At 47.3% G+C, this 14,130-nt stretch overlaps 1 protein-coding gene across 1 annotated transcript in view; it reads left to right on the top strand.

Moving 5' to 3' along the window:
• OTUD7A (OTU deubiquitinase 7A) overlaps positions 1-14,130 on the top strand; it is a 111,228-nt gene that overhangs the window by 72,391 nt on the left and 24,707 nt on the right. Inside the window, 7 exon segments of the mRNA XM_048519711.1 lie at positions 520-607; positions 609-669; positions 672-701; positions 704-749; positions 5,118-5,219; positions 8,830-8,957; positions 12,038-12,150. Of these exon segments, the coding sequence (XP_048375668.1) occupies positions 520-607; positions 609-669; positions 672-701; positions 704-749; positions 5,118-5,219; positions 8,830-8,957; positions 12,038-12,150 (568 nt within the window).

Genomic DNA, 14,130 nt, shown 5'->3' on the forward strand with positions numbered 1-14,130 from the left:
TCAAAGCAAAAACAAAACATCCACTAATTATCATGTGTTTGGGGGATTTTTGTACAATTTGGTAGCACTCCTAGCTCCGACAGTCTTTTATTTTCTCTCCCCCACCTCATGATACGTTTTGGAGCTAAATTATGGCAGTCGCCACCCGTTTTGCGTAGCGTCTTTTAAAGTCCGCTGTCTTTGTGAAAGGGTCAGTTGGATGCTAAGTATGTTCTTGACCTCCAGTCATTCAGCATCTTATCTGCCTTTACTTTCCTAATTTGGCCGGAGTAAGTTAATATGATCGGTTCCTGAAGCTCATGGCTTCCGAGGTTTCCCAGCGTTCTTTGTTCCTAAGTCGTGGAATATATAATTGGGTTTTTAGCAAATGTGCGCAAACTTGCAATCAGAACGGCAGTTTCCCATTTCTTACGCTGGGAGCAACAGACATAAGGAGAGATAATTGTCTCCATTAAGGTACAGTTTGCTGAAAGTGCACCCTGAGTCTCATTTTGCCCGTCTTCTCTTTTCCCAAAACAGAGAAGAGGCTTTCTAGAGGGATTTCTCACGCCAGCTCCGCCATAGTCTCCCTGGCTCGGTCCCATGTGGGCTGTGCTTAAGAATGCGACTACTTCCCCTTTGGAGATGCCCATCTACATTCCAGCTCCCAGAATCTTAAGCTGCTATAGCCAGAGGACTTCCGAGCTTTCATCGAGGAACAGCGATTTGGATTGAATAGCCGACCATCGCTGTTGCTCTGGAACAAGCAGGTGAGTGAACGTTCGAGCGTCCGGCTCATGGGACCTCCTGTGGAAATATGGGTGTTTTGAGTATCCCTAATGAAGCATCATGACGACAGCTACCCTGTTTCTCCGGAAATAAGACATTCCCCTGATAATAAGACGTAGTAGAGGTTTTGCTGAAGTGCTAAATTTAAAACATCCCCGAAAGTAAGATGTAGCAAAGTTTTTGTTTGGAAGCATGCCCGGCAAACAGAGCATGCAGCTGTGGAGCGGAAAAATAAGACATCCCCTGAAAATAAGACATAGCGCATCTTTGGGAGCAAACATTAATATCAGACACTGTCTTATTTTCGGAGAAGCACGGCAGCATAGATCGGGCCCAAATTAGCATTGACAATGAGGACATCCAGACTTCGTCTTTCTGGGCTCAAAAATGGACTGGAGAAGTAACTCCTGAGGTAAAGCAGAGAATAGCATTAGGACGTAGCGCAATGCTGAGCATGGGTAAAATTTGGAAAAGCAGAGACGTCAGCCTCAAAACCAAGCACAGGCTAGTCCAAGCCATCATCTTCTCCATAACCATGTATGGGTTTGAAAGCTGGACTACAAAGAAAGCCGACAGAAGAAGAATAGACGCGTTCGAATTGTGGTGTTGGCGAAAGCTACTGCGCATACCATGGACAGCTAGGGTGACAAACGCAGAAGTCTTGAGCCACATAAAACCGGACACATCACTAGAAGGAAGGTAACCAGGCTCAGACTTGCATACTTCGGTCATGTGATGCGATAAAATTCGCTAGAAAAATCTATGGTGCTCGGACTTGTCAGTGGCAAGAGAAGACCTGGACGCCAAAGAATACGATGGCTAGATACCATAAAAGCTGATACAGGCATGAACACCAACCAACTGAAGGAAGCAGTACTTAATCGAAAAATGTGGAAAGAGCTTGCCTATCGGTTCGCCAAGGGTCGAGAACGACTGAATGGATAACGTCATCATCATCAATGAAGCTTTGTCACTCTTCGTGCTCAAAGGCAACATACTTCTACTAACCGGGGAGGGAGGGGAAAGGCAGACTGGTATGGTAATTGCTTTTCTGCTTTGCTTCTCAGCTTTGAAGGCACCAGGCTAGAAACGGAAGCTGCGTTTGAGGGACTGAATTGGACTGAACCAGCTGAACTTGGACTGAGCCAGCAATACAATCCTTCCTTTCCTGCAGTTATGTGAAACAGAATTCTAGAGCGTAGGTGTCAAACTCACGGCCCTCCAGATGTTATGGACTACAGTTCCCATCATCCCCTGCCAGCATGATGCTGGCAGGGGATGATGGGAACTGTAGTCCACAACATCTGGAGGGCCACGAGTTTGACACCTGTGCTCTAGAGGATAGTTTCAGAGATGTGCCGCGTTGGTCTGCAAAGAGAGAAATACTAGTCCAGTAGCACCTTACAGATCAACAAGATATTTGCTGACTCCCTTCTTTGCAATACCCCTCTCAGCTTCTTGACTGAGATATAAGACCTCAGGGATCTCCATTCATACTTTTATCGGGTTAAGGAAGCGTTGGTTTTCAGAAACTTGTACCCGAGAAGTCTTGTTGGTCTCCAAGGTGCCCTGGGACTCAAGTCTAGAATTTTACAGGAATATCTAAATTATTTAACTAGGCAGAGTAAGAGATTGAAAGGCTTTTTATCTAATGCTCTGTTTCTGAAATTTGCAGCTGTATTATCTGTCAACCCGCATGTAGGCCTGTCCTTGGTGATTAGACACAGAGAAGGACAGATTTGATAAATCAGCGGTAATAATCTCTTTGAAGGTCACCGCTGCTTGGTTCCCATACAACACCTAAGTCACAGGTGTCAAACTCGCGGCCCTCCAGATGTTATGGGCTACAGTTCCCATCATCCCCTGCCAGCATCATTCTGGCAGGGGATGATGGGAACTGTAGTCCATAACATCTGGATCCTCAGGTTTGTGCATTCCATCCAACTTATCTTTCCAAATTTTCAGTCTCTTTCCTTACCCAAAAGATTATGGTATTCTGTTATATGTTACATGCAACCCCTCTTCCCAAATCATTAGTGGAGTCCAGTTTTCGTTCGGAGGGCATTCCTTTATTTATTGCAAGTTTGGATGTCGTGGCAAAAGGATACCTGTCTCTGGAATTGTCATGGAATGATGCTATCGCCTCCAAGATTTCCAGTTTGAAATTTCTCATATCAAAGGCTCTGAGAATGTAGTGCCTGAAGCTCTGAGCCGCTGTAACTCATAAAGAGTGCATGAGTACTGTAGTTCATTGCTCAAGGGTATTGCATTGCTTATTAGTCTGAAAGTATTTCTATGTTAACCTGATTTTCTTCATTATGTATCGTTATACTGTCATGAGGACTATGTTATGCATGAAATGAATTGTAGTTAGCAGGTCTCTGTATTAGTTAGAGATGACTGATGTATCTTTTCTATGTGAACACATGTAATCTTTTCTACATGAATAGATGAAATATGTAGCCATCAGACTACAGATTTCCTCTCCAAAAGGGGGTGTGGTGATGGAATAGTACTGTAAATCTAGCAGAATCACATGGTAAAAAAGGGTCTTTGATCAAATGATCTTTGGATCCTCCGAATGGGGAAACCAAAAGGCACTTCAAAGGTTTTGGGTAGCCGCATGGCAAGCAGGGAAGTTCTCTTGGAGAGTAAGAGAACAAAGGCAAGGTGACTCTATCATGGGCTAGGCTAAGGGAAGCACCTCTTAGCTGGACGTCCTGAAGAGATCCGTAAGACTGTATTCAGCTGAACCATTTCTCTAATTGCATTTATGTTTTTATTTCTTTGTTTTGAACTTTTACAATAAATCTTTGAGAAATCAGCTGATCTGGAGTTTAATAGGAGGGAAAAGAACCCGAGATTGAGGTGAGATAAGCATCAGTTGTCATAGGAATAAATGCTGTTAATTTATAATGATGATAATATTGCTGTTCCTTTTTCACAATGCTTTCAGAAATTGTCTCCCAAGCAGACAGATATCTATGTAGTAAATAAGAAAAAAAGAATAGTTGGTGTGGCAGATATTCTAGTTACACAAACTGTTGTTATTCAACAAAATTATACAAAGAGGTGTTTGGTTCTTTCAAATAAACAGAGGCGCTACATCTAAGGCCTGTTTATCTGGCTGTTAACCATCTTTACTATGCAACTCCTTTAAAAATGTATAGCTATTGTGTGGGTTTTACTGGGTTTGTTGAAGCTGCACCCTTGATTTGTCTTATCAGCCGTTCTACATTATTGCCAAAACGTTCTGCATGGAGCAGGTGACAAGTTGTTATTTCACAGAGACCTCAAGAAAGGAGTTGCTAAAAAAACGAGAACATGTTATTTCCAATTTTGTCTTCCCCAAAGGCTGTCCGACACATTTCAAGTTATTCTTCCCAAGTGCACTCTTAATTTAGATTTAATAAAACTGGTTAGGGATATTAAGGGGATACCAGCTGCTGCTTATTGAACACCTCTGAAGATGACCAAGTGTTTTTTATAACCTAGACCAGGAGTTCCCAACATGGTGCCCATGAAGTCCAGCAAGTGTTTTTAGAAAGTAGGTGGGGCTTTTGCCCAGCCAAGCTTGCTACTGACGGCTGAAGAGTTGATTGTGCAAATTTAATTATATTTGCAGTTGATGCATTTTGTAGTATATCCCTTCAATGCTGTTGTATTCTGTAATGAAACTAGCTCTGGATTAAACCCTTGAGGTTATCAGGAGGGACAAGAGCAGAGGTGGGATCCAACAGGTTCTCACAGGTTCCCGAGAGTAGGTTACTAATTATTTGTGTGTGCCGAGAGGGGGTTACTAATTGGTGATTTTGCCATGTGATTTTTGCCTTAGTTACGCCCCTCCTCTCAGCAGTAGCACGCAGAACTGAAAGCAGTCTAGCAGGAGGTGCACCGGCGTGCGTGGCAGCCTGCGCCTGCGTGCATTCATTTCCCGCCCAAGGACTGGTGCAGTGGCTGCATCCTTGCCACAGCCCCGCCTAGGAATGCCCCGCCCCCGGAATGCCCAGCCACGCCCCTGTCGTGCCCCGCCCAGCCCCATTGGCGCTACGCCACAGTTTGAATCCCACTACCATGGGTACCTGTTACTAAAATTTTTGAATCCCACCACTGGACAAGAGACGTGAAGAGTCAAATTAACTTGCAACCATAGTTTGGTTTCAAGCAGGGTCTTGGCAAATCCCAGGCGCCAGGTCACCCTGGTGTCTAAAAATTGCATTGCGGTGCCTATATATTAAGCTTTGTGGCAGCAACAGTTAGAAAATGTGGTCATGAATGTAGGCAATCCAGAAGGCTTAGAAACTGGTGTGGCTCCTAAAATTCTGAATTTTTTGCCTTTTTCTCCCCAGGTCGTCTCAACTGGTGGTCAACGGTGTGTACCAGTTGCAAACGGCTTCTTCCACTGGCAACCACGGGGGACGGAAATTGCCTGTTACACGCTGCTTCTCTAGGTAGGCCCTAGTTCTGACAGAGCTGACAGGTTCTATGCTTCTATTTCCTTCTTGTTGGCTTTCTTTTAATACTTATTTCTCACCTTTCCTTTTCAAAATAATTATTTTTCCAAAGATCTCTACTTACTCTTATAGCCCCTTCCGCGCACGCAGAATAATGCACTTTCAATCCACTTTCACAATTGTTTGCAGGTGGATTTTGCTCTTCCGCACAGTAAAATCCAGCTGCATTGAAAGTGGATTGAAAGTGCATTATTCGGCATGTGCGGAAGGGACCTTATGGACAGTGGTGGGATCCAAAAATTTTAGTAACAGGTTCCCATGGTGGTGGGATTCAAACTGTGGCGTAGCGCCAATGGGGCTGGGCGGGGCACGATGGGGGCATGGTCGGGCATTCCGGAGGCGGGGCATTCCGGGGGCGGGGCTGTGGCAAGGACGCAGCCGCTGCGCCGGTCCTTGGGCAGGAAACGAATGCACACAGGCGCAGGCTGCCACGCACGCACACCTCCTGCTAGACTGCTTCCAGTTCTGCGCGCTACTGCTGAGAGGTGGGGCGTTACAAAGGCAAAAATCACGGGGCAAAATCACCAATTAGTAATCCCCTCTCGGCACACACAAATAATTAGTAACCTACTCTCGGGAACCTGTGAGAACCTGCTGGATCCCACCTCTGTTTATGGAGAAGACAAGACTAAATAGGCTGCTAAGAGAGTTCTTATTCATGATAGTTTCTTGTACTAAAGCATACAGACACCAGCAATGTTGGTACTAGGAGCTCTGGTCCCCGGCTCTCCCTATTTCTCAGCCTCCATTCCTGATCTATACATTGCGCATCACAGCAATCCATCTCACAGACTTATTGTGAGATAATGAAATATTGCCTTTTCTGAAGATTCACAATCTGTACATTTTGACAGATGGCAGAAGCTTCGCTAGCCGACTGGCTGAGGTAAAGGTGCGAGAACAAATTAAACTTTTAACCTGCAGGACCGTCACGTGGTGTCCCTAAAATGCCCAGGTTCGATGCAGGCAAAGATTGCATTTTAATCTGAAAAGCATTTTATCTTCAACAATATCGCAGGCTCAGGTTTGAGTTTTGAGGAGCGTTTACTGCCTCTCGGGATTTTACGTGCATTCTTGGATCTCCTGTGTCCGTTTTTCTTGTTTTCTTATTAGTGTAATCAGGACTGCTCTGTAGCCATTAAACCCAGTGAACAAACTCTGAGGTCTGTCTGATAGGAATCAGGAACTTCAGGGCAGGAATGGGGAAACCTTTTGAGTTGTTCTTTCCTCTGCCAAACCTGAATACTATTTCTGTGAAACTTGCTAACCAAGATGAAGAAGAAGAAGAGTTTGGATTTATATCCCCCCCTTTCTCTCCTGCAGGAGACTCAAAGGGGCTTACAATCTCCTTGCCCTTCCCCCCTCACAACAAGCACCCTGTGAGGTAGGTGGGGCTGAGAGAGCTCCGAGAAGCTGTGACTAGCCCAAGGTCACCCAGCTGGCGTGTGTGGGAGTGCACAGGCTAATCTGAATTCCCCAGCTAAGCCTCCACAGCTCAGGTGGCAGAGCTGGGAATCAAACCCGGTTCCTCCAGATTAGATACACGAGCTCTTAACCTCCTACGCCACTGCTTGCACTTTATGTGCAAGATGTTGGATTCCATTCCATTTTTTAATAAGCATGTGACTCTTCTGAGACGTTTGCTGGCCCTACTTGATGGCCCTTAGCAATGTGAAATGGCTTGGAATCAATTTCGTTTCAACTGGGTTTCAACTGCGGCCTCATCATCTTGCATCTTGAAGTTCGATGTGGATGTTCAGAGGCTGAGTTGCATAAGTGTGTAAACGTTTTTCTGGAGGTACTCTCATTGTAAAAAATCAACTGCTCCTCCAGGTAATCTTCACAGAATAACATGTGAGTTAAACCCCATCAACTCATTTCCAACCCTATGACCTGCAAAACCCTCTGCTGATAATAGCCTTGCTTGGGTCTTGCAAATTAAGGGCCGTGGCTTCCTCGATTGGGTCAGTCTATCTCACGTTGGTTTTTCCTGCAGAGAGCAAAATTTGGACTCGCTTCTTGAGCAGCGAAGATAAGGAGTGTATGGAGCAGTCAGTTGGAGGACTGGTGCTTGTAGTAATTATAACTCACAGGTGTCGAACTCACGGCCCTCCAGATGTTATGGACTACAGTTCCCATCACCCCCTGCCAGCATGTTATATCTCATACCTTTTTTATTCTATCATTTGAATATTCCATTTTATATTAATACTTTTCTTCATTCGTTTTCAAACAATACATTTTCCCCTTTTTCCCCTTCCCCCTGTATTTTTTCATAGTTTTATCAAACAAACAGCAGTAAGTTCATTCTTTGTAATCCCTTCTCCCATATCTCCTCATTGACTCCAGCTTCTTTCATCCAGTCCGCATATATTGTCCATATCTTCAAAATTTCACTCTGTTTATCTTGCCATTATACCTGATCATGTTCATTCTGCCACAAACCCCATTGTTTACTTCCTTACAAGCCTTCTTAGGGTTACAGCCTTAGATAGTTTTTTTAACAGGATCAGAATTATTCTCTTACCTTACAAGTGCAGCTGTTTTATATTTTGTTAGGATTTGAGTCAGGTGGATCTACACTTGTGGGTTTTAATTATTATTATTTTTTACAAAGATTATCTGTTGTGGGAGTTTTTAGCCCTTGGAACCTTCAGAGACTCAGGAGAGCCCCTAGTGATTACAGATGAGCCTGACCGTTAAAAGTAGGCATTTCCAAGGCTAAAATCAGGAGTAGTTCCTTCTTGCACAGCCAGGGTCCAAGAGAAAGTACAGGCTAAGACAGCGATGGCGAACCTTTTCGAGACCGAGTGCCCAAATTGCAACCCAAAACCCACTTATTTATCGCAAAGTGCCAACACAGCAATTTAACCTGAATACTGAGGTTTTAGTTTAGAAAAAACGGTTGGCTCCGAGGCATGCGTTACTAAGGAGTAAGCTTGGTGGTAGTCAGTGGCTTTACTTTGAAGCAACCATGCAACTCTTCCAACAGGTGAATCACAACTCTAGGAGGGTTTAATCAGAAGCAAGCCCCATTGTCAGCAACGGAGCTTACTCCCAGATAAAGGATCATGCTTTAGTTCAGTGCATGAAAATCAGCACTTAATAGGGTTACCTACACTGCTTCCCCAAAACTAGGTTTTAGGTTTAATGCTAATAATCGAGCCCAGCGGCCCAGGCCAGCCTAGATGTGTGGGGAGGGGCACTCTGCGCATGCCCACAGAGAGGGTTCTGAGTGCCACCTCTGGCACCTGTGCCATAGGTTCGCCACCACTGGGCTAAGACAACTAAAAGCTTTTTCCCCCTTCTAAAGAGGCCTCTTCAATGTCTGTTTTGAATCCATTATTGCTCCTATTAACCTATTTAACAGTCGACAGCAATTATTTGAGAAAAGCTTTAAAATAATGAAAGGGCGTTAAGCGATGGTTAGGAGAACAATGATGGATTCCCACCCAGTTCTAAGTCGTCTCCCTCGGCATGTTTTGTACCATTGCAGTGTTGCTGCTGCTTTGCTCACGTGTTTGTGTGTGTTTTCTCCTGTGTTTAGGAATGTGGGGGTTTCACGACAGGGACCTCGTGCTGCGGAAAGCCCTTTATACCATGATGAGGAGCGGCGCTGAAAGGGAGGCCCTCAAGAGGAGGTGGAGGTGGCAGCAGACCCAGCAGAATAAGGAGGTCGGTTTGGGGTGACGAGGCGGATACTTGCCTTCAGACCTGTGGTCCCCGACACTTTCCGAGGGTAGTCGTGTTGGTCCGCAGCAGAACAGTTAGATTTGAATCCAGCAGCACCTTATAGGCCAGGGGTCTGCAACCTGCGGCTCTCCAGATGTTTATGAACTACAATTCCCATCAGCCCCTGAACTGAACTACAATTCCCATCAGTTTATGAACTACAATTCCCATCAGCCCCTGAACTAGTTTATGAACTACAATTCCCATTGGCCATGCTGGCAGAGGCTGATGGGATTTGTAGTCCATGAACATCTGGAGAGCTGCAGGTTGCAGACCTCTGTTATAGGCCAACAAGATTGCTTTCAAAAGTCAAAAGCACCCTTCGTCTGATTAGAAACCTGATGGGATTTGCCAAGTGCCAGTAACACAGTCCAGTAACGAAGGAGTTAATTGTTGCATGCTAATTAGTTAGTGAGGTCAGAAGTCAGTGACCAGGTAATTGATACCTATTGGTTGGGTGGGCTACATGGAGGTCTGCACATAGGCTTTAGATATATCTTCTTTGTGTTGCACTCTGCACGTGTTCAGTTCAGTTCAGTTCACTCTATCCATAGCTTAGTAGCCATGTAATAGTCTAAGCAGCAAGCTGGCTGTTGGTGCTAGCTAGTAAGAAAGATGTTTATTGTTTTTCTTCCAAGTTTCCCTTCCCTGTAGTAAGTAAACTTTATTTCAGTAAAGCAACTGGTCTCTGCCTCATTATTGCATTAACTCGGCTAATTAAGTATTTGTCCACACGACAAAACCCCTCGTATCTTCGAAGCCACATCTTCCTGTATTGCCCGTGGCAGACATTTTGATTCTCCAACAGCAACCTCCACGTGGTCCCTGGCCCCAAGGGCATTTGGTCGGCCTTGACCAGAGCCAGGGCCTTTTCAGCTGTGGCTCCAGCCTGTGGAACTCTCCATCAGCTGACACCGGGGCCCTTTGGGGGTCCTCAATCAGTTCAACAGGGTCTGCAAGACAGAGAAGAAGAAGAATTTGGATTTATACCCCACATTCTCTCCTGTAAGGAGACTCGAGATGGCTTACAAGCTCCTTTCCCTTCCCTCTCCCCACAACAGACACCTCGTGAGATCGGTGGGGCTGAAAGAGTCCTGAGAGAACTGTGACTAGCCCAAGGTCACCCAGCAGGAACGTGGGAGTGCGGAAACACATCTGGTTCACCAGATAAGCCTCTGCCACTTGGGTGGAGGAGTGGGGAATCGAGCCCAGTACTCCGGATTAGAATCCACCTGCTCTTAACTACTAAACTAGGCTGGCTTCATCGGGCTTTGGACTGAGGCTACCCACAAGTCCGTTTAATCCAACTGCTAAGTTGGTCTCCCTTACCTTGTGCATTTCTAACTTGCTTTCCCCCTCCCCGTTTCCCATCCAAATAGAAAATGGGTAAGCAAGCCTTTATTGGCATAGACAACAGTACAACAATAATAAAAACAGATTAAAAAGCATATACAATACAGGAAATAAATATTAGGTCGAAGAAAATCTACTGGCGTTTAGTAATTTCCAGGAGAAAGTCTGCCACTATCATACTGAGAGAAGGGTCAGGATTGTCCAACAAGTAGTGCAATCTAATTAAATCGGGGAGATTGGGTAAATGTAAAGGAGTGAGATTCACATACTTGGATCTGATTTCCTTGAATCTGAGACAGTGTAGTAATTGGTGGGCCAGAGATTCAACTGAGCCATCGTTACATGGGCACAATCTTTTAGCCTTTTCTTGCTTATTAAATCTGCCATGTAACAAGGCAGAAGGCATAACATTAAACCTGGCGAGCATCATGGCTCTCCTTTGAGCAGGGTTCAAATAGAAAATGGCTGATGTCAGGATAGGGGGCGGAAAATTTTTTAGGTTGGATTTTTATTAAAGAGCGTGCCATCATACATGTGAAGTTTTAGTGTTAAATTGTTTTATATTACCGATATTGTGTTTTAATTTACCGTAAGCCATCCTGAACCCAGTCTTGGCCAGAAATGGGCAAGGTACACATCTAAATAAATAATACCAGCGCTTTGACTCCTGAAAACCTACATCCTGAAAATATTTTTGGTCCCTATGGTACTGCTGGACCCGCCTGAATTTCATAACTGGTGCCTGGTGTCCCTGATTTTATGTTAGTGGCGTAGTGGCTAAGAGCAGGTGCACTCTGATCTGGAGGAACCAGGTTTGATTCCCAGCTCTGCCGCTTAAGTTGTGGAGGCTTATCTGGGGAATTCAGATTAGCCTGTACACTCCCACACATGCCAGCTGGGTGATCTTGGGCTAGTCACAGCTTTCCGGAGCTCTCTCAGTCCCACCTACCTCACAGGGTGTTTGTTGTGAGGGGGGAAGGGCAAAGAGTCTCCTTCCAGGAGAGAAAGGTGGGGTATAAATCCAGCTCTTTCTTCTTCTTCTTCTTCTTCTTCTTCTTCTTCTTCTTCTTCTTCTTCTTCTTCTTCTTCTTCTTCTTCTTCTTCTTCTTCTTCTTCTTCTTCTTCTTCTTCTTCTTCTTCTTCTTCTTCTTCTTCTTCTCCTTCTCCTTCTCCTTCTCCTTCTTCTTCTTCTTCTCCTTCTTCTTCCTCTTCTTCCTCTTCTTCCTCTTCCTCCTCCTCTTCTTCCTCTTCTTCCTCCTCCTCCTCCTCTTCTTCCTCTTCCTCTTCCTCTTCCTCGTCTTCCTCCTCCTCTTCCTCGTCTTCCTCCTCCTCTTCTTCTTCTTCTTCCTCTTCCTCTTCCTCTTCCTCTTCCTTCTCCTCCTCTTCTTCTTCTTCTTCTTCTTCTTCTTCTTCTTCTTCTTCTTCTTCTTCTTCTTCTTCTTCTTCTTCTTCTTCTTCTTCTTCTTCTAGTGAAGAATACTTCTTCTTCAGTACCCGTTTCTCATATTGGTACATTCCCCCCTCCCTGCTCCAAGAATCCAGGAGTTAAAAAAATGTGACTTTGCAGACCAGCTTGTGACACTTTTCAAGGGCCGACATGGGGTACGCAGGAGAAACTGAATAGGCTACGTAAAGAAACTTTTAAAAATGCATTCTCTTGTCTCCCCCAGTCGGGCCTCGTTTACACAGAAGAAGAATGGGAACGGGAGTGGCACGAACTCCTGAAGCTGGCTTCGAGTGAACCCCGCACTCACTTCAGCAAAAACGGAGGCACCGGAGGGGGGTAAGCTTGAATAAGCCATGCAGATGATGCCTGGTTTGCCTCTACTTCAGGTTGCAACTCCGTATGGGCAGTTTGCCTCCAGGGCTGTAAAGACATCCACGCGAACAGCCTTCCCGATCCCTTAATGTGCTTCAATAGGTACTTTTCCATTGCATCGTTCTGACTCAGCTTATTTTTGGAAGGGATTCATCAACTGCAAACTGCCCAGCTGTTTCTACTTATATACTTATCTACCTTTTCTTTTTGCATTAGAATCGTCTGCATCTCAAATGTGCCCAGGGCAGGTAACACCTTTGTAGGTGCTACCTGCCCTGGGCATGCTTAGGACGCAACAGATGCTGAGATCTGTCTGTCTGTCTGTCTGTCTGTCTGTCTGTCTGTCTGTCTGTCTGTCTGTCTGTCTGTCTGTCTGTCTGTCTGTCGTCTATCGTCTGTCCGTCCGTCCGTTCGTCTGTCTGTCTGTCTCTGTCTATTGTCTATCTATCGTCTGTCTCTGTCTGTCTCCGTCTATCAACGAGGATGATGGAGGGACTGGAGCGCCTTCCTTATGAGGAGAGGCTGCAGCGTTTGGGACTCTTTAGTTTGGAGAGGAGACGTCTGAGGGGGGATATGATTGAAGTCTATAAAATTATGCACGGGGTAGAAAGTGTCGACAGAGAGAAATTTTTCTCTCTTTCTCACAATACTAGAACCAGGGGGCATTCATTGAAAATGCTGGGGGGAAGAATTAGGACTAATAAAAGGAAACACTTCTTCACACAACGTGTGATTGGTGTTTGGAATATGCTGCCACAGGAGGTGGTGATGGCCACTCACCTGGATGGCTTTAAAAGGGGCTTGGATAGATTTATGGAAGAGAAGTCGATCTATGGCTACCAGTCTTGATCTGCCTTGATCTCAGATTGCAAATGCCTGAGCAGACCAGGTGCTCAAGAGCAGCAGCAGCAGGCGGCCATTGCTTTCACCTCCTGCATGTGAGCTCCCAAAGGCACCTGGTGGGCCACTGCGAGTAGCAGAGAGCTGGACTGGATGGACTGTGGTCTGATCCAGCAGGCCAGTTCTTATGTTCTTATCTATCGTCAGTCTGTTTGTCTGTCTGTCGTCTGTCTGTCTCTGTCTGTCTGTCTGTCTGTCTCTGTCTGTCTGTCTGTCTATCGTCTATCTATCGTCGCTCTGTCTGTCTGTCTATCGTCTATCTATCGTCTGTCTGTCTGTCGGTCGGTCGGTCGGTTGGTCGCTCTGTCTGTCTGTCGGTCTGTCTACCTACCTACCTACCTACCTACCTACCTACCTACCTACCTACCTACCTACCTACCTACCTACCTACCTACCTACCTACCTACCTACCTACCTACCTACCTACATACATACATACATACATACATACATACATACATACATACCGGGGGTGGGGGGGGGGGGGGGTGGGGGGGGGGGGGGGTGGGGGGGGGGGGGGGTGGGGGGGGGGGGGGGTGGGGGGGGGGGGGGGTGGGGGGGGGGGGGGGTGGGGGGGGGGGGGGGTGGGGGGGGGGGGGGGTGGGGGGGGGGGGGGGTGGGGGGGGGGGGGGGTGGGGGGGGGGGGGGGTGGGGGGGGGGGGGGGTGGGGGGGGGGGGGGGTGGGGGGGGGGGGGGGTGGGGGGGGGGGGGGGTGGGGGGGGGGGGGGGTGGGGGGGGGGGGGGGTGGGGGGGGGGGGGGGTGGGGGGGGGGGGGGGTGGGGGGGGGGGGGGGTGGGGGGGGGGGGGGGTGGGGGGGGGGGGGGGTGGGGGGGGGGGGGGGTGGGGGGGGGGGGGGGTGGGGGGGGGGGGGGGTGGGGGGGGGGGGGGGTGGGGGGGGGGGGGGGTGGGGGGGGGGGGGGGTGGGGGGGGGGGGGGGTGGGGGGGGGGGGGGGTGGGGGGGGGGGGGGGTGGGGGGGGGGGGGGGTGGGGGGGGGGGGGGGTGGGGGGGGGGGGGGGTGGGGGGGGGGGGGGGTGGGGGGGGGG

Source organism: Sphaerodactylus townsendi, linkage group LG17, assembly GCF_021028975.2.
Source record: "Sphaerodactylus townsendi isolate TG3544 linkage group LG17, MPM_Stown_v2.3, whole genome shotgun sequence".
NCBI lineage: Eukaryota > Metazoa > Chordata > Lepidosauria > Squamata > Sphaerodactylidae > Sphaerodactylus > Sphaerodactylus townsendi.